Genomic DNA, 21,474 nt, shown 5'->3' on the forward strand with positions numbered 1-21,474 from the left:
GGGAAGATGGTTAAAATTGATGGGAAGATGGATGGAGCCAAATACAGGACCATTCTGGAAGAAAACCTGATGGAGTCTGCAAAAGACCTGAGACTGGGACGGAGATTTGTCTTCCAACAAGACAATGATCCAAAACATAAAGCAAAATCTACAATGGAATGGTTCAAAAATAAACATATCCAGGTGTTAGAATGGCCAAGTCAAAGTCCAGACCTGAATCCAATCGAGAATCTGTGGAAAGAACTGAAAACTGCTGTTCACAAATGCTCTCCATCCAACCTCACTGAGCTCGAGCTGTTTTGCAAGGAGGAATGGGAAAAAAATTCAGTCTCTCGATGTGCAAAACTGATAGAGACATACCCCAAGCGACTTACAGCTGTAATCGCAGCAAGAGGTGGCGCTACAAAGTATTAACTTAAGGGGGCTGAATAATTTTGCACGCCCAATTTTTCAGTTTTTGATTTGTTAAAAAAGTTTGAAATATCCAATAAATGTCTATATGATTGTGTCCCACTTGTTGTTGATTCTTCACAAAAAAATACAGTTTTATATCTTTATGTTTGAAGCCTGAAATGTGGCAAAAGGTCGCAAAGTTCAAGGGGGCCGAATACTTTTGCAAGGCACTGTATGTCGATAGACCATTTGCACAGTCTATTTTACCATTACTATGGTCAAGTCTGTGGGTTATGGTATTAAAATATAGATGTTAGCATTTTAGTAATCAACCTAGCTATCTAGTAAAATTAACTGTTTTTGTTGTCTTTCAGATGGGCGGACCAAAAACCCAGTGACAACACTTGGGTCTGCAGCTGTCATTTTCCGTTGAGAAAGAGAAATGGCCCTGTATTTACCAGAAAAGGTAGCTCATCCACCATGGCAGAAGAGGAAGATCCAGACCTATCCACCATGGCAGACAATGAAGTTCGAGGCCCCTCGGCCGCTGGAGAATGGCTGCTGTCTGCACATTTGCAGAATGTTCTCATTGAGGTACACTACCGGTCAAAAGTTTTAGAACACCTACTCATTCAAGGGTTTTTCTTTATTTTTACTATTTTCTACATTGTATAATAATAGTGAAGACGTGACTATGAAATAACACATATGGAATCATGTAGTAACCAAAAAATATATTTTAAATTTGAGATTCTTCAAAATATCCATCCTTTGCCTTGATGACAGCTTTGCACACTCTTTTTGCACACTCTTCATGATTCCATATGTGTCACGTTGTATAAATGATTGGAGACAGGAGCAGGAATAATGCCATGAAAAGGCAAGGGGACGAAGCCCAAACGAACACGTATACAAAAACACAGGGATGTAACCCAAACAAAGAGCGAGGTTAAACCTCTAAAAATAACAATACAAGGGATGAGACCCGTAATATACACTACACGGGACGAGACCTGTAATAACAGTAAATGCAGCACGAAAGCCGAAACAACAAAGCACAGGTACTCAAAACCAACGGACATGAGAACAATAACCGACCAAGATAATGGTGAACAGAGGGCACATATATACAATTACTAATCAGGGGGAATGGGAACCAGGTGTGCATAATGAAACAGTTCAGTAACGCCTAGAGTCCGGTGATGTTGACCTCCGGTACTGGTGTATGGAATTAGGGATCCGTGACAATGTGTTATTTCATAGTTTTGATGTCTTCACTATTACTCTACAAATTTTCCACCACAATTTGCAAATAAATTCATAAAAAATCCTACAATGTGATTTTCTGGATTTTTTTTCTTCTAATTTTGTCTGTCATAGTTGAAGTGTACCTATGATCAATTGAAATAAATAAATTAGGCCCTAATCTATGGATTTCACATGACTTGGAATACAGATATACATCTGTTGGTCACAGATGCCTTAAAAAAAGGTAGGGGTGTAGATCAGAAAAACCAGTCAGTATCTGGTGTGACCACAATTTGTCTCATGCAGTGTTGTACATCTTCGCATAGAGTTGATCAAGCTGTTGATTGTGGCCTGTGGAATGTTGTCCCACTCCCCTTCAATGCCTGTGTGAAGTTGCTTGATATTTATTTTAATGTTATTTAAACTTTATTTAACTAGGCAAGTCAGTTAAGAACAAATTCTTATTTACAATGATGGCCTACCCCGGCCAAGCCCGGAACAACCCTGGGCCAATTTTACTCTGCCCTATGGGACTCCCAATCACGGCCGGATTTGATGCAGCCTGGATATTGGCGGGAACTGGAAAATGCTGTTGTACATGTCGATCCAGAGCATCCCAAACATGCTCAATGGCTGACATGTCTGGTAAGTATGCAGGTCATGGAGAACTGGAACATTTTCAGCTTCCAGGAATTGTGTACAGATCTTTGTGCAATGGGGCCGTGCATTATCATGCTGAAACATAAGGTGACGGCAGATGAATTGCATGATAATGGGCCTTAGGATCTCATCATGGTATCTCTGCACATTCAAATTGCAATCAATGAAATGCAATTGTGTTCGTAGCTTATGACTGCCCATACCATAACCCAACCACCACCATGGGGCACTCTGTTCACACCGTTGACATCAGCAAACCGCTCACGCACACACAACGCCATACACAATGTCTGCCATCTGTTGTCACAGTTGAAACCGTAATCCATCTGTGATGGGGACACTTCTCCACTTCTTCTCAGGCCAAGACCCTGGTGAGGACGATGAGCATGCAGATGAGCTTCCCTGGGACGGTTTCTGACAGTTTGTGCAGAAATTCTTCGGTTGTGCAAACCCACAGTTTCATCAGCTGTCCGGGTGGCTCGTCTTAGACCATTCCACAGGTAAAGAAGCCTTATTTGGAGGTCCTGGGCTGGTGTGGTTACACAAGGTTTACGCTTGTGAGGCCAGTTGGACGTACTGCCAAAGTCCCTAAAACGACATTGGAGGCGGCGTATGGTAGAGAAATTAACATCAATTCTCTGGCAATAGCTCTGGTGGACATTCCTGCAGTTAGCATACCAACTGCATGCTCCCTCAAAACTTGAGACGTCTGTGGCATTGTGTTGTGTGAGAAAATTGGACTTTTATTGTCCCCAGCACAAGGTGCACCTGTGTAATGATCATGCTGTTTAATCAGCTTCTGGATATGCCAAATCTGTCAAGTGGATGGATTATCTTGGCAAAAGAGAAATGCTTACTAACAGGGATGTAAACACATTTGTGCACAACATTTGAGAGAAATAAGCTTTTTTTGTGTAAAGAACATGGGATCTTTATTTTCAGCTAATGAAACATAGGACCTACACTTTACATGTTGCGTTCATATTTTTGTTCAGTAAACTTACAAAAAGTGTGATTCTAATGAAGAGCTACAAAGGTAAATAGCCATATTAGACTGAAAGATATAAGGTCATTTTGGCAAATGTGTGAGGCTCTCCATGCTCATTAGTTGCTCATTCAACATATTTGCTGCTACTTCACTCAATCCCATATTAAGTCTCCCTTCTTAACTGTTTTACATTCTAGACCAACCAGAAATGTTTCCTTGGCTAAATATTCCAAGATTTCCCAGATTCCCAGATATTCAATAAACAGCCACAAGTGTCTTAATTTAAAGTTAGGTATAAGGTTATCAGTGTGGTTAAGATTGGGGATAAGGTTAGGTTTTAAATATTGTAGAAATAGGTGGGGTTTAGCCATAGTTATGACCTCGACCTAGAGAAAGAGGTAGGTGAAAGGAAATTAGCTTGGTTAATTGGAAATGGTAGATTGTTCATATTTTGTGGTAGCCAGGCTCAGCAAGAGAAGATTCTGAAAATGGAAAAGCTTAATGGGAAGAAGATTAAAAGCCATGTCCCTGGTGCTTATGCTAGATTGGGGGGAGTCATTGCTGGGGTCCAAATATCTATGTAAATAGATGATATTAAAAGAAAATGTGAAGGGGGGAAGAGGGATGAGGCAAAAAGGTTGATCAGTCAAAAATAAGGTCAAAGAAGTGAAAGCGTATCAGTGCTTCTGAGGTTTGAGAAGGTTATGCCTGGGAAAGTACATATAGGATTCCTTAGTTTCAATGTCAGAGAATTTGTCCCATCCTCATTGCAGGGTTTTAAATGCCAAAGCATGGGGCATGTAGTTGTTCAGTGTAAAGGAAGGAAAAGATGAGCCAAGTGTGGAGGGGAACATGATTACGGTGAATGTGTTGTAATTGTGGGGGGAACACAGTGCATCATTTGGTGGATGCCAGGAGCAGAGAGAGGCTAGAGAGGCTCAGCGATATAGAATTAGTCATGATGTATCGTATCTAGAGGCTGTAAGATAGATCGGTGGAACTACAGTGTGGAATGATGGTGCTTCTATGGCTACTCCTGTGGTAAGTGGGCTTAATGTCTAGGATGATGTTTCTGTTGGTCCTCATGATTGATCGTACATTCCAGCACAGTAGGTGGCGGCATGCACTTAAACGATTGTTTGCGGACCATAATATCATAGAAGAAGAAGACGATAGTTAGGACTTTGTGGCTGTGGTAACTAGTGACGACGGAACTCAAGGCGCCTTTGTTGTTCCTTCAATTAAACAGAAGTCGGGGAGATCATGTCTACTTGGTAGCTAGCGATTTATTGTGGTAAATTAGCTAGAACACTATGGACGATCCAAATACGTTTGATACGAAGGAAAATTAAAACTTGGTCCGTGGAAACATCGACGGTCTTGGTTACTTGACGAAAGCTAGCTAGGAGTTGTGTTGATATTGGAAGCGGAAGGAAATTCGAAGGGGAAAGAAGGGAAAAATCGGTGGTAGGACGTGGGATGCATTGCGCAAGTTGGAAGAAAGATTTTCCCGATGTTATGCGACAAATGGGTTTCCCAAGTCGTGAAAGCGGGGGGTTATTTTATTAATATCTAGTTATACGAATCGGTTGGTATTGTTGTTGAGACATATTTCATAATTGTCAGAAGCGAGCCACGTAAAGTAGCTAGCTACAGTACTGTAGGCATTGATAGTTAGCTAGCTAGACTTTTAAAATGGCGGAAGCCTGGCCCAGACCCCCGGCCCTCTTTTTGTTGTTGAGTTTGAGTGCCTGCTGGGAAGTGGATTCCTGCCCTGCTCCGTGCTCTTGTATGAGGGGATCAGACGAAATCCAAATCCTGGATTGCAATAGGAAAAGGTTGTCCTCGGCACCTCTGGATCCACCTCACGGGATTACTCATCTGTAAGTAGCTAGCCTAGTTAGCTACTAGCTAACGCCTTAGCTAACACATTTGTTGACAAGCAACAGTGGGTTTACCATGTTCTCTGTGGTGGCTCCTTACCGTAGCAAGCCACCTGGCCTTGTTAGCTTGCGAGCTAAGTCTATGTCAGTTGTTTAACTCACTAGATACTAGTATCTGGATGTGATCATTTGAGTTTTTCTTGTAAAGATGCAAAAACAAATGCTACATCCACTGTAGTGGACTACCTGAAAGGTGGCAATGGAATTCTCCTGTAGCATTATTTATTACATAAAGTTATCTCCTTTTCAGCACTATGAATCACAATGATCTGACAACTGTGCCATACCTTGGAGAAGTTACCTCAAACATCACAACACTCTTATTGTAAGTCAAAACAAATGTATCCTCTAAGTCTTGCATGTTGTGCAATAACCAATGTGATTCCTAGATGTCCTGTAGTATGATAGAGAAGTGTTAAAGAAAGGAATCAATTGTCTTCCCGGCCTTAGTCATAGCTAAGGTTTATTTGGGTCATCACATGTTCACATTGATGGTGTCATGTAGATCCATGTTGATAATTATGTACATTACTGATCATTGTGCACAGGGTCCACAACCTGATCTCAGAACTGTGGATGCATCAGCTGCAGCTGTACATCTCCCTGGAGACACTTGATCTGTCATCTAACTCGATCTCGGAGATCAAGGCTGGAGCCTTCCCACCAATGCAGCTGAAATACTTGTGGGTCCTGCCTGTAGCATTGTTTTCCAACTATAGTAAACTAGTTCTAATGAGGGAAGAGCTGGTCATTAAAGTCATAACCCAGTCTTTGGCTATTACCCAGAAGGGCATTCTACTGTACTTGTTGTCATTGGGTTGTTAATTTTGTGTTTCTGCATCTCCCAGGAATTTAAGCAATAACAAGATCAGTGTCCTTGAACCTGGCTGCTTTGACAACATCTCTAGTTCCCTGCTGGTCCTGAAGCTGAACAGGAACAGAATAACACTGCTGCCATGCAAAGTATTCAGGCTTCCCCAGCTGCAGTTTCTGTAAGTTAGTTTAATCTTTAGTTAATCCATTACCGTAGTAATTATGAGCAGTTAAATATTTATTTTCAAAAGTTTGCATTCATGACTGAATTTTTAGATTTCACAGATTCGATGTTGCACTACTTTCAAGTAGTTAAAACAAATGGTTCTAAACTGCCTGTCTGACTACCCTAGGGAATTAAAGCGCAACAAGATCAAGATAGTGGACAGTCTGACCTTCAAAGGGATGGACTTACTGAAATCACTGAAGATGCAGCGGAATGGCATAACTAAGCTGATGGATGGTGCTTTCTTTGGGCTCAACAACATGGAGGAGCTGTGAGTTATTTTTTGTGATTGTCTTCTATTAGAACAATCATTACAGTATGTGTTTATATGCATGTAGGACTAGGAGTTGTGATACCCTGTCTTTTTAATACCCCATCCTTTGTTTTCTAATGTATTCAGAGAGCTGGAGCACAACAACTTGACGGAGGTCAACAAAGGCTGGCTGTATGGCCTGCACATGCTGCGTGTGCTGCGGTTCAGCCAGAACGCCATCGGCATCATCCGACCAGACGCCTGGGAGTTCTGCCAAAAGCTGGAGGAACTGTGAGTGTTCTCTACCTAACCCCATCCCCATGGGAGTGCATCTGCACATTTTTTGCATAAGAGCCATTTGACCCCTTTTATGAAGCTGAAGGACCAATATCTAGTTGGGACTTGGGTAGGGTGTATTGCAGATCATTTTATGTTTCACATGTATTCTTGCTGATTCTTAAGGGTCCAGGATGTTTTGGTAAAGTGTGATTGCACAAGACCATTGTCCAAGCTTGTCTCCTGTGGATGTCCTCATTAGAGATCTGTCCTTCAACCACCTGACCCGGCTGGAGGAGACAGCGTTCAGTGGACTGGGTCTTCTGGAGAACCTGAATCTGGGAGATAACTCGGTCAGCCACCTGGGAGAGGGAGTCTTCAGCAGCCTGGCCAATCTGCGCTCACTGTAAGGATGTCACACCTCACTCTTAGAAACCTGTGCCTTTCATTCACTCATTATGCATTCACAAAACACAATAAACACTAACATGTTTTTGGCACCTCTGCATTCTGATGAAGGCTGCAAACAGTAGGTTTGTGTATTTTTTTAAAACATTTGTTGATTTGTCCTGGCTTTGTTTTGTTTATTAGACTGTTGTATGGTAGACCACTAAACTGTAGTATAGTAACTAGCACCTTTATGTTCTCATCGTCATGTAGTATAGAACCACTCTTTCCATTGCTTAGTTGGACTGTGTAGTGAATAATGCAATAATGACAAACATAGACAACTCAATTGTTTTTAAAGACCTCTGAGACAGGAAGAATAATGTTGAGTACAAAATAAATAGTGAATGTAGCCTCCAGCCAGTAGATTGGCTCAATTAACCAAATACTTTGCAAAATCGCTCTGGGAAGAGAAGGGGCACTAACACAATTGATGTGCTGAGTTCCAAGAAGGCATTGAGCTGCAAAGAGAGGGAGGTCAGGGCTCGGGTTCAGCACACCTCCCTGGGCCCTATGTGGCAGGGGGAATTAGAGGGTTAAGGCCCTTTTGAGAGCCACCCAGGCATGAGGAAGGAGAAACAAAAGCGCCCATGACCTGTCCTGTAAACACAAGCCCTCTGCGGGTTTTAGAAGGACCCGTGAACCGTTAAATGCTTAACGCAGCCAATTAATCCCCTCATCAGAACTGCAGGAGCACTGAGCTATGACACTCTGTAAAGTATGCCGCTTCACATTTGCCAAATTAATCAAATTGGCTTAGACGCACAGAGCAGAAATGAACTTATTTTTTCTCACCAAGCAAAGAGGCTCAATGAGCTTTGTGCTTCTGATTCTGGGGAAAGTATTTTTTGTCTTACATACTGTATTTCTGTTTGCATTTCAGAGACATACGGGATAATGAGATCTCTTGGGCCATTGAGGACTCCATTGGTGTGTTTGTTGGAATGAAGAAGCTGAACACTTTGTAAGGGCAAGGGCATTCTGCATAATATATATTCATTTTGTTGCTATGGATACTGATATCAGCAGAATATTTGTAGGCAAATTTCATCTGAGCGTTTATCCCCCAGGATTCTCCAGCAGAACAAGATCAAATCTATCACAAAGAAGGCCTTTGAGGGTCTGGAGGCGCTTGAGCACCTGTAAGTACCACTACAGCAAACCCACTCTGAGATGGTTGGTCTCCATTAACAGACGATTCAGCAGCTAATACTTCAAGCCCGAGACATGGTTCTGATTACCCCAGTGCAGCAGTTTTATTGTGCTAGTATCATAGGAAACCAATGATAATGTCATGATGCTAGCACAGCACTTCATTCATATTTATTTTTGCCAACAGAGACCTGAGCAAGAATGGGATCATGTCCATCCATCCTGATTCTTTGTCTCACATGAAGCTGAAAGTGTTGTAAGTAGAACCTACTAATGTCTGAGGTGATGGTCTTGAGTCCTTGTAGCAGAGGCTACAATATTTAGAAATTGAAGAATGCTGGAATCATTTCATAATATTGTGGCTGTATGTCCTGTCCTCAGTGTCCTGAACACTAGCAGCCTGCTTTGTGACTGCCAGCTGCAGTGGCTGGGCCCGTGGTTGACTGACAACCACTTCCTGCAGTCTGTCTCAGTCATGTGTGCCCACCCTGCCAGCCTGCTGGGCCGCAACGTTGTGTCTGTCAGCCTGGAGGAGCTCGTCTGTGGTTAGTCACCTAGCTACCTACCCAGCTGTATTTAGTCTGGACCAGATCTCACTAACCAGGTTTCCATCCAACCTTTCTATGTGATTAAAGTACATGTCAGATAAAACATTTCACAACAGGCCTGATGGAAACAGTAAATTAGTGGGATCTTTTTTTGCCAAAACCAGAGTGGGCACATTCCCTTTATAAAACCATCAGGAGAGTTTAACCGTAAATGTTATTGTATGTGCACTACGTTATTGCGAACAGCCTTTTATCTGTAATTTGATGAAAGCACGTTGTCTTGTGGGAGAATGCGCATATAGTTTTTAATCAGGCAAATATTCAAAAATCGGCATAATCTGTCGCCAATTGGATGGAAACCTAGCTACTGACTGGGACAATTATCACACAACCTTTCTTGAAGTTTTTTAATTAACTCATGGCCCTCTCCCTCCACTCTTCCACAGATGACTTTCCAAAACCCAGGATCACAGAGCACCCTGAGACTGCCACCGCCCTGCGTGGGACCAATGTGACTCTGAGCTGCCTGGCGTCCAGCAGCAGTGACTCCCCCATGACCACGGCCTGGAGGAAAGACGGGGAGGTGCTGTACGATGCAGAGGTGCAGAACTACGCCCGCTACCAGGAGGGAGAGTTGGTCTACACCACCGTGCTGCACCTGCTCAACGTCAACTTCACAGACGAGGGACGCTACCAGTGTGTAGTTTCCAACCATTTTGGTGCAAACTACTCCAACCGGGCCAAGCTCACAGTCAATGGTGAGGAGGCTTTACATTTTTCTCCCCCAAGTTTTTTAAAATTTTTTAAATACATTTACAAACTGTTATCATGACTTGTTTCTTGGTAGGCATTGAGCTGTTAATCTAAGTTTGAGCTGGCATGGTTGGGCTTCCATATCAAGGCATTGCCATCTTCAATATTTTTCTCTTACTTTCCTCTCTCAGAGCTACCATCCTTCCTGAAGACTCCCATGGATCTGACCATCCGTACAGGCACCATGGCCAGACTGGAATGTGCCGCCGAGGGTCACCCCTCACCCCAGATTGCCTGGCAGAAAGACGGGGGCACAGACTTCCCTGCTGCCCGGGAGAGAAGGATGCACGTTATGCCTGACGATGACATCTTCTTCATTGCCAATGTAAAGACGGAGGACATGGGTGTGTACAGCTGCACAGCCCAGAATGTTGCAGGAAGCCTGTCAGCCAACGCTACACTCACTGTGCTAGGTAAATTGCCATCTCATGATCAATTATCTGGTCAAAACATACAGTTTTATATCATGTGTTCATAATTTGATTGGTAATTTATAATGTAAATCTCTCTGCTCCCAGAAACGCCGTCCTTAATGCGTCCCATGGAGGACAGGACAGTAGCTCGTGGGGAGACGGCGGTGCTCCAGTGTATCGCAGGGGGCAGCCCTGCGCCCCGTCTCAACTGGACCAAGGACGATGGGCCCCTGGTCCTTACCGAGCGCCACTTCTTTGCTGCTGCCAACCAGTTGCTCATCATTGTGGACACGGGGCCGGCGGACACCGGGAAGTACACATGTATCATGTCCAACACGCTGGGCACGGAGCGCGGACACATCTACCTCAGCGTGTCGCCATCGCCCAACTGTGACACGGCCGGCGGCTACGACCAGGACGGCTGGACCACAGTGGGCATCGTGGTGATCGTAGTGGTCTGCTGCGTGGTGGGCACCTCGCTGGTCTGGGTCATCGTCATCTACCACATGCGTCGGAAGAGTGAGGACTACAGCATCACCAACACAGATGAGCTGAACCTGCCGGCAGACATCCCCAGCTACCTGTCCTCTCAACGCACACTGTCAGAGCCTCAAGAGGGATACAGCAACTCTGAAGCAGGGAGCCACCAACAGCTCATGCCACCACTGTCCAACGGCTACGTCCACAAGGGCACTGACGGTAACCTTACTATACTGACTCCCTAGATTCAGTCTCATTCATCTGAGGCCCTTTGACATTAATGTTTTTTCTGTTTTTGCACTCTGTCACTAAAGACAGTTTGCTCAAATTTTGATTGACTGACCCCTGGTGAGCAGAAAGATGAGTCCCCATCCTGTTTGTGTGTTGTCCAGGTGTGTGTTATGGTGACACAGGCAGCGAGGTGGACACTGAGGCCAATGGGATGCTACACTGCCGCGTGGGCTCTCTGTTTACGGGACGGAGCAGCTTCCATCCTGGGGAGCCTCGCGAGGGACTGGCTGGGGTGCCTACAGGTGGGTTTAGTCATTAGAACCAACCAACAAAACACGATCTCCTAAACAACACTTTTACAGCACAGTTTGTTGAAAGGCCTGTCTGTCACAATCCGATTGTGTGGATTTGTTTCAGAGTAAGATTTTATAGTTGACTGTCCTCAACAGGTGGTGCAGGGCCGCTGGTCATCTGCTCGGACTGCTACGACAACGCTAACATCTACTCTCGAACCCGGGAGTACTGCCCCTATGCCTACCTGGCTGAGGATGACTCCCTTGACAAGAGTCTGTCAGGCATCATGGCCCACTTTCCCAAGGAGTCCTACAGGGAGCAGCACACCCAGCATGAGGACACAGCCCTGGAGAGCCTCATCAACAACCAGGACTCCTCAGTCTTCCTCACCAGCCACGACCTCACCAAGAGGCTGAGCACAGCCCTCAGCCCCCCAGAACAACACTACAGCACCGGTGAGAGACCAGCTACAGACAGGCTCTGACCTCCGTGGCATGCATGTCAACAATGAGTTCACAGAGATGTGTTTAGACAGTGATTTCACAGATGGGTTATCTAACAGTGACCTCAGACATTTAATTTTAAGTCCGATTAGACTGTGCCAGAAAACTATGAGCTCCTATGGATGCAAACCCTTTTTGTTGAGTAATAATGTATGTTTGGTCTCTCTGCAGATGTTCCCTCCAGGTTGTTTTGGGGCAAAGGAGAGGACCTGTCTACAGTGCCCCAACCAGGTCTGTCTCAGCAGCCAGTGAATGTGCACAAGACTCCCCTCGTGTCCTCAGTTGGCATGGGTGGAGAGGAGAGGAGTGGAAAGGGGGATGCCTCCCTTTCCCAGAGCACACAGGACCACATAAGTGCCTCTTATAGGACTAAGCCTCAAGAGCACACCCACTCCCCCACATAAAGCCTCTTCCCTATACACCCAGTCATCCTCTCCCACTTTGTCCTCTGCTCCAGCCACTACCTCCAAAGAGACGTATCACTTTCTGCCAAAAATGCTTTCTTGTATGTTTACATTACTTTCAATCATGCAGAGACAATTTGTTCCTATGAATTTGAAAAGGGACTGAACAGGTGACTAACCCCCCCCCCCCCAGATTCCCTCCACCTCCCTTTCCTCCCACACCCTCTAGAGGAAACTGAATGTATCCATCAAAGAGCCATTTTGGATGCTTCCTTTTTGATTTTTAAGACATCAGAAGTTTGAAACTGTCCTCTGTACAGAAGTAGGGCATGGCAGCAGTGTTGGTAGATCTCCTGAGCGTTGTGCTTTACATTTGCAGTTAGTTGCCACATTATTTCTACAGTCACTTGTTGGAGAAGCCTTTATGATTTAAGGTACAAGTCCAGGACCACCTCTGCTCTCTCGTCCAGGACTAGAGGGGCCAGAGACCCCAGTCGTTGCTTGTTCAGCAGTGAGTGGTATGTACCTAACAGGGCCTATAGGTCAAGAAGGACCTTCACTGAATGGATCCCACCTCTAGCCATCTGTATTGACTAACAGTCTGCTATTATACAAACTCAGAGACTGACACCAGACATGGTGTGTCTATATGCAATATTATTTTCCCCTATTCTCATCAATGTATCTTAAGCTCAGATTGTTTTCCCGTGTGTCAAATGGAGACAGTCATACTAACAATTTTTATTTTTAATGAAAGCGCGCTGTCAAAGCAAAGAAAATATTCGGTATTGCACATTTGACAATCATGGTTTCGGTTGCCTCTTTGTGTTGGTTGTATCAGAGGGTTTTCAACAGGCATTCTGAGTAACGCTCCATCAGGTATGGTTTCTCGTCACCTATATGCACTGATCATATTTTCCTAAAAATATTATTTTACAGGCACTTACCTCTCATGGTGGTATGTTTTATTATGCAGTGTGCATGCCATTTTAGATTTAGACCCCCAATTTCATCAACCCTAGATACTGACCAGATTTTACCTTTGGACTGTGAAGAATGTATTATATGTATGTGTACATATGGTCATTAATCTATTCAATATTATGTCCTTCAAGACCTAAGCAGAATCATTTTATTCCTAAACTGCAGTAAGTTTGTATTTTATTTGTTGCATGTATATGTGTCTGTCAGTATTATTTTTGTAGTTACTCCTGGGTGAATCCTAACTTGGTATGGGAGGTTTCCACAACAATGCTGAAAGATTTGGCCATAAATGTTGGTACTAATTTCAACAAGCTTAAACAAAGGCTTTTAATACTAGTTCTCTTTATATCAAGTCTACCTGTTTCCTTTGCTCAAATAAAATCACTGAATCATTTTGGCAATGGAGCATGGCTACTTCAGAATAAAATGTAGGCTATAAAAACACATTGCGTAAACATAAGTGTTTGTCACATGCTCTTTATTTAACTGTTACATAATGCATTCCCGCTTGAATCAAAACTTTTAGACATTCCATGGGGCATTGCTTGATAAAGCATCTGGTACAAAACCATTCCAAGCCCATGCCACTGCATTCAACATTAGCTTAAATAGGGGTCACAGATTACGCTCTGCTGGGTAATTAAGGCAGGTAGTTATTGTAGCTGATCGCTTAACCATCACACATTTATGACTCACTCACTGCTTTGTGTTGCTTTCAGAACATCTTGTTTTTGTCATTCTACCAAAGTTCAGCAGTAATGCTCTGGCAATATTTACAATGCTGCTTGTTTTCTGACTTGTTGAAGTTTTGCATCTTGACTTACTTGTACATTCTGTAAAGCATGTATAAAGAACATTTTGTTTCTTGAAATGTAGCTGTAATTAAAATAATCACATTCTGATAATTCTGACCAGATGTGGTTTAAAATGTATTTTGTGTAAATAGGCTTTAAAGAAGTTTTGATCACGCGGCCTGGGACATGTTCCAGGTTGCCTCTGAGAAAAACATTGACATATACATGGACTGTGACTGAGTTCACCGGGAAGTGTATAGGGAATGTTGTTCCCACTGACAATTTTAAAGCATAAACAAAACGTGGATGGATTGCAGACGAACCACCGCATTTAACCACGGCAAGGTGACTGGGAATATGATCGAATACAAGCAATCCATTTATGCTATCCGTAAGGCAATCAAACAGGCAAAACATCAGTATAGAGAAAGTTGTCGCAATTCAATGGCTCAGACGAGACGTAGGTTGCGGGACTCCAGACAATCATGGATTATAAAGGGAAAACCAACCACGTCGCGGACACCGTCTTGTTCCCAGACAAGCTAAACTTCAACTTGGCCCACTATGAGGATCACACAGTGCCGCCAACACGGGCCGCTCCCGAGGTCTGAGCTTTCGTTCTCCGTTGCCGACTTGAGTAAGACATTAAAGCGTGTTAACCCTCGCAAGGATGCCGGCCCAGGACGCGGCTATGGATGTCGTCTCAGAGTATGCGCAGACCAGCTGGCTGGAGTGTTTATGGACATATTCAATCTCTGCCTATCCCAGTCTGCTGTCCCCACTTGCTTAAAGACGTCCACCATTGTTCCTGTACCCAAGAAAGCAAAGGGAACTGAACTAAATTACTATTGCCCTGTAGCACTCACTTCTGTCATGAAGTGCTTTGAGGCTAGTTAAGGATCATTTCACCTTACACCCTAGACCCATTGCAATTTTCATACTGCCCCAGTATGTCCACGGATGATGCCATCGCATTGGACACTGCCCTATCCCAACTGGACAAGATAAATAACTGTAAGAATGCTGTTCATTGATTGCAGCTCAGCCTTCAACACCATAGTACCCTCCAAGCTCATCATTATGCTTGGGGCCCTCTGTCTGAACTCCGCTCTGTGCAACTAAGTCGTGGACTTCCTGACAGGGCTCCCCCAGGCAACAACACCATTACGCTGATCCTCAACACGTGCCCCAAATGGGTTTGTGCTCAGCCCCCTCCTGTATTCCCTGTTTACCCATGACTGTGGCCATGCACACCTCCAACTCAAATATCAAGTTTGCGGATGACAGTGGTAGGCCTGATTACCAACAATGACGAGACAGCCTAAAGGGAGGTGAGGGCCCTGGCAGAGTGGTGCCAGGAAAATAACCTCAACAACACTAAGGAGCTTCAGGAGACAGCAGAGGGAGCACGCCCCCATCCACATCAATGGGGGTCGCAGTGGAGAAGGTGTAAAGCTTCAAGTTCCTCTGCATACACATCACTGACAATCTGAAATGGTCCACCCACACAGACAGTGTGGTGAAGGTGCGACAGCGCCTCGACAACCTCAATTTGGCTTGGCCTCTAAGACCCTCAAACTTTTACAGATGAACAATTGAGAGCCTCCTGACAGGCTGTATCACCATCTGGTTTGGCAACCGGGAGCACACTGCGTGCCCTTCATGATGTCTACAGCACCCGGTGTCAAAGGACGGCCAAGAAGATCATCAAGGACCTCAACCACTCGAGCCACGGACTGTTCACCCTGCTAAAATACAGAAGGCGAGGTCAGTACAGGTGCATCAAAGCTGGGACCGAGACTGAAAAACAGCTTCAATCTCAAGGCAGTCAGACTGCTAAATAGCCATCACTAGCCGGTCTCCACCCAGTACCCTGCCCTGCTTAGTCACTGTCACTAGCCGCCTACCACCTGGTTACTCGCTCCTGCACCTTAGAGGTTAATGCCCTATTTACAGTTGAAGTCGGAAGTTTCCATACACTTAGGTTGGAGTCATTAAAACTTGTTTTTCAACAAGAAATTTGAGGAGTGGTTAAACTATAGTTTTGGCAAATCGGTTAGGACATCTACTTTGTGCATGACAAGTCATTTTTCCCCCCAAAAAAATTCGGACAGATATTTTCACTCACAATTCCAGTGGGTCAGAAGTTTAAATACACTAAGTTGACTGTGCCTTTAAACAGCTTGGAAAATTCCAGAAAGTGATGTCATGGCTTTAGAAGCTTCTGATAGGCTAATTTACATAATTGGAGGTGTACTTGTGGATGTATTTCAAGGCCTACCTTCAAACTCAGTGCCTCTTTGCTTGACATCATGGGAAAATCAAAATCAGCAAAGACCTCAGAAAATTGTAGACCTCCACAAGTCTGGTTCAGCCTGAAGGTACCAGGTCCATCTGTACAAACAATAGTACGCAAGTATTAACACCATGGGACCACGTAGCCATCATATTGCTCAGAAGACTCGTTCCGTCTCCTAGAGATGAACGTACTTTGGTGTGAAAAGTGCAAATCAATCCTAGAACAACAACAAAGGACCTTGTGAAGATGCTGGAGGAAACGGGTACAAAAGTATCTATAACCACAGTAAAACGAGCCCTATATCGACATAACCTGTAAGGCCGCTCAGCAAGGGAGAAGCCAATGCTCCAAAACCACCATAAAAAAGCCAGACTACGGTTTGCAACTGCACACGGGGACAAAGATCGTACTTTTTGGAGACATGTCCTCTGGTCTGATGAAACAAAAATAGATCTGTTTGGTCATAACAACCATTGTTATGGTTGGAGGAAAAAGGGGGATGCTTACAGGCTGTAGAAAACCATCACGACCGTGAAGCACGGGGGTGTCAGCAACCTATCGTGGGGGTGCTTTGCTGCAGAAAGTGCACTTCACAAAATAGATGGCATCATGAGGCAGGATAATTTTGTTGATATATTGAAGCAACAGCTCAAGACATCAGTCAGGAAGTTAAAGCTTGGTCACAAATGGACAATGACCAACAAAGTCAAGGTATTGGAGTGGCCATCACAAAGCCCTGACTTCAATCCCATAGACAATTTGTGGTTAGAACTGAAAAAGCGTGTGCGAGCAAGGAGCCCTACAAACCTGACTCAGTTACACCAGCTCTGTCAGGAGGAATGGGCCAAAACTCACCCAACTTTTTGTGAGAAGCGTGTGGAAGGCTATCTGCAATGTTTGACCCAAGTTAAACAATTTAAAGGCAATGCTACCGAATACTAATTGAGTGTATGTAAGCTTCTGACCCACTGGGAATGTGATGAAAGAAATCAAAGCTGAAATAAATCATTCTCTACTATTCTGACATTTCACATTCTTAAAATAAAGTGGTGATCCTAACTGACGTAAGACAGGGAATTTTTACTAGGACTAAATGTCAGGAATTGTGAAAAACTGAGTTTAAAATGTATTTGTCTAAGGTGTATGTAAACTTCCGACTTGAGGTTATTGTTTATAGGGGTGCCAGGTAGGTTGTGCCTACCAGAGAAAATATTTGTTTCTCCTTTTGGTTTGGGAGGAATGAGTCCCATCCTGGTCAGTCAAGTCTACACCAATACAAAGGACTCGTAAAAGTCAGGATGGAAATACTTTTCATAAACCCTTAAAACATTGAAAAGAACTTCATAAACAACTATTCTTTTGCGTGGGTTGCATTACCAACATAAACGATCACACACATATCATACCAAATAATGAGCTCTGGTTCCTCCAGAAATGTCCTGTACCTCAGGCCTAAAAAGAGTCCAGCCCGTAAAGGAGTTCAGGGAACGCAATGTTTGTCCGTTAATTCAAGTGTAGCGTAAACCCAGTATTAATCATACAATCAAAATGATAATAATTTTACCACACAACTATAAAGCGTATCAAATACTAATACGTCCTCACAACTAACTACATAAATCATCATGGTATACATCAAAACAAATGAAATACTGTATACAAAAAATGTGGTGGTCAGTCAGACAATCCAATCTGCCAACAGATCTCCAGGAGAAAGGACACGAAGAACAACGGAGAGGTGTAGTCCAACTGAAGCAAAGTGTGGATCCGATCCTGGGTAAAACTTGTTATTAGGCTACAAAAGCACACTTTTAAATGCAACAAAACAAACGGAAGAGCGCCGCTTCAGAACTGAGGGTTGACCACATCCTCATTCACGTCCTCATTCACATCCTCATTCACATCCTCATTCACATCCTCATTCACGTCTCCATCACAACCCCACCTTTGCGCAGCTGATGCTGGCTATTTAATTGGGAATTAAAGGGGATGCGCCCTATTGAAAGGAGAAGCACTATTTAATTGGCAATTAAAGGGGAAGCACCCTATTAGAAGGAGAAGCACTATTTAATTGGGAATTAAAGGGGAAGCGCCCTATTGGAAGGAGAAGCACTGAGACGGTTCAGAAAAATTCAAGGCCGTCACAACATAGAACACTGGTCACTTTAATAATGTTTACATACTGTTTTACCGATTCATAAGTACCGTGGCGATTTTAACATGTAAATCTTGAGTCAAGATAAAAATAATTTGATGCATGCCAGCAAAGCCACTACACAACACAACACTAAACAATACATACACATGAATTGCACTATAACAGTGACAAACGTAGAATGGAGACGAAGAGGATGGCTGGTGTTTTACATGCTCCTAACCAGCTGTGCTATTTTGTTCACTTTTTTGCATTGTTTGTAACTTCTTTTTTTTAAAACTTATTTTGTACTTAATGTTGCTGCTACCTTCTCTTATGACTGAAAATGTCTTCTGGACATCAGAACAGCGATTACCCACCTCGAACTGGAAGACGCTTTTTCCGGTAACTAGTCCGACGTGAACAATATACTCCTTTCTCGGGAACAGGCCCAAATCCCCGTCATTTGCGTGAACAAAAGACGGAGAAAATAGGGGCGGAGGTCGACCTTCCTTCTGAGAATTCGTAGGCGAGGGAGTAAAGTCCCACTACCATCTGTTCTATTGGCTAATGTGCAATCATTGGAAAATAAAATCGATGACCTACGATCAACATTATCTTACCAACGGGATATTAAAAACTCTAATATTTTACGTTTCACTGAGTCGTGCCTGAACGACAACACGGATAATATAGAGCTGAGGGGATTTTCCATGCACTGGCAGAACAGAGAAGCTACGTCTGGTAAGACGAGAGGTGGGGGGCGTGTGTCTTTTTGTCAATAGCAGCTGGTGCGAGATGTCTAATATTGAAGAAGTCTTGAGGTATTGCTCGCCTGAGGTAGAGTACCTTATGATAAGCTGTAGAACACACTATCTACCAAGAGAGTTCTCATCTATATTATTCGTAGCCATCTATTTACCACCACAAACTGATGCTGGCACTAATACCGCACTCAATCAACTCAGTAAGGCCATAAGCAAACAAGAAAATGCTCATCCAGAAGCGGTGCTCCTAGTGGCCGTGGACTTTAATGCATGCAAACTTAAATCCGTTTCACCTAATTTCTACCAGCATGGCATGTGCAAACAGAGGAAAAATAACTCTGAGCACCTTTACTCCACACACAGAGATGCATACAAAGCTCTCCCCAGCCCTCCATTTGGCAAATCTGACCATAATTATATCCTGATTCCTGCTTACAAGCAAAACCTAAAGCAGGAAGTACCAGTGACTCGTTCAATACGGAAATGGTCAGATGTCGTGGATGCTACGCTACAGGACTGTTTTGCAAGCAATGACGGGAATACGTTCCGGGATTTATCCAATGGCATTGAACAGTATTACCACCTCAGTCACTGGCTTCATCAATAAGTGCATCGACGACGTTGTCCCCACAGTGGCAGTACATACATATCCCAACCAGAAGCCATGGATTACAGGCAACATCCGCATTGAGCTAAAGGCTAGAGCTGCCTCTTTCAAGGAGCGGGACACTAATCCAGATGCTTATAAGGAATCCTGCTATGCTCTCAGACGAACTATCAAACAAGCAAAGCGTCAATACAGGATTAAGATTTAATCCTACTATACCCGCTCTGACGCTCGTCGGATGTGGCAATTATTACGGACTACAAAGGGAAACCCAGACTCAAGCTGCCCAGTGACGCGAGCATACCAGACGAGCTAAATGCCTTTTATGCTCGCTTCGAGACAAGCAACACAGAAGCATGCATGAGCGCACCAGCTGTTCTGGACGACTGTGGGATAACGCTCTCGGTAGCCGATGTGAGCAAGCCCTTTAAACAGGTCAACATTCAGAAAGCCGAGGGGCCAGACGGGATACCAGGACGTGTACTCAAAGCATTCGTGGACCAACTGGCAAGTGTCTTCACTGACATGTTCAACCTCTCCCTAACCGAGTCTGTAATACCTACATGTTTCAAGCAGACCACCATAGTCTCTGTGCCCAGGGAAGTGAAGGTACCCTAACTAAATTATTATCGCCCTATAGCACTGACGTCAGTAGTGCATCCTCCCGGATACCCGAGACCCACTCCAATTCTCATACCGCCCCAACAGATCCACAGATGACGCAATCTCAATCGCAATCTTAGTCCCCTCCTGTGCTCCGTTCACCCACGACTCCAACACCATCATTAAGTTTGCTGCCGACACAACAGTGGTAGGCCTGATCACCAACAATGATGAGACAGCCTATAGAGAGGAAGTCAGAGACCTGGCAGTGTGGTGGAAGGACAACAAACTCTCCCTCAATGTGAGCAAGACAAAGAAGCAAATCGTAGACTACAAGAAAAGGCAGACTGAACAGGCCCCCATTAACATCGATGGGGATGTAGTGGAGCGGGTCGAGAGTTTCAAGTTCTTTGGTGTCCACATCACCAACGAACTATCATGATCCAAACACACCAAGACAGTCGTGAAGAGGGCATGACAACGCCTCTCCTCCTCAGGACACTGTAAAGATTTGGCATGGGTCCCCAGGTCCTCAAAAAGATCTACAGCTGCACCATCGAGAGCATCCTGACCGGTTGCATCACCCCCCCCCCCCCCCCCATTTGTTTTGTACACTGCTGCTACTCGCTGTTTATTATCTATGCAGTCACTTCACCACTACCTATATGTACAAATTACCTCGACTAACCTGTACCCCCGCACATAGACTCGGTATCGGTACCCCCTGTATATAGCCTCGTTATTTTATTGTTACTTTTTATAATTTCTTACTTTAGTTTATTTGGTAAATATTTTCTTAACTCTTTCTTTCTTGAACTGCACTGCTGGTTAAGGACTCGTAAATAAGCATTTCACGGTAAGGTCTACACTTGTTGTATTTGGGGCATGTGACAAATGTTTGATTTGATTTGAAACTGTGCCCACAAACTGTTAGTGCATACACAAAACTGTCCCAACAGCATAGCTTTCTTTTAAGCACCATGGAGTGAATCCTTACCACTGCTACATCTGGCTATCAACGGAGTCTTGTCTGGCATCGAAACAGTTCATTCAGCCTCATTTACTGCCTTTTAAAAACATAGCTGATACGCTGATACAGCTGACTTCTTTAAACAAATGTGGTTTCTACTGACAATTGAGATGTACAAATTATGGCATAAGGGAACAATGAGCAGAGAGGCAATGTGTCATTTAGATTGAC

The 21,474-nt window shown here is 44.0% G+C and overlaps 2 protein-coding genes across 2 annotated transcripts in view; one reads left to right on the top strand and one right to left on the bottom strand.

Moving 5' to 3' along the window:
• LOC149982572 (solute carrier family 2, facilitated glucose transporter member 1-like) overlaps positions 1 to 21,474 on the bottom strand; it is a 321,473-nt gene that overhangs the window by 214,747 nt on the left and 85,252 nt on the right. The window lies entirely within an intron of this gene.
• On the top strand, positions 4,388 to 13,974 carry lrig2 (leucine-rich repeats and immunoglobulin-like domains 2). The gene is made up of 17 exons (XM_021609673.3): positions 4,388 to 5,172; positions 5,483 to 5,557; positions 5,781 to 5,915; positions 6,081 to 6,224; positions 6,399 to 6,542; positions 6,672 to 6,815; positions 7,063 to 7,206; positions 8,131 to 8,211; positions 8,318 to 8,389; positions 8,587 to 8,655; positions 8,781 to 8,944; positions 9,394 to 9,705; positions 9,892 to 10,173; positions 10,279 to 10,872; positions 11,046 to 11,186; positions 11,334 to 11,633; positions 11,853 to 13,974. The coding sequence occupies exons 1-17, from the start codon at positions 4,985 to 4,987 to the stop codon at positions 12,083 to 12,085; spliced, it is 3,222 nt and encodes a 1,073-aa protein (XP_021465348.1). The 5' UTR covers positions 4,388 to 4,984; the 3' UTR covers positions 12,086 to 13,974.

The sequence above is a fragment of the Oncorhynchus mykiss genome, chromosome 7 (genome assembly GCF_057628025.1).
Source record: "Oncorhynchus mykiss isolate SJ-2025 chromosome 7, ASM5762802v1, whole genome shotgun sequence".
In the NCBI taxonomy this organism is placed as follows: Eukaryota; Metazoa; Chordata; class Actinopteri; order Salmoniformes; family Salmonidae; genus Oncorhynchus; species Oncorhynchus mykiss.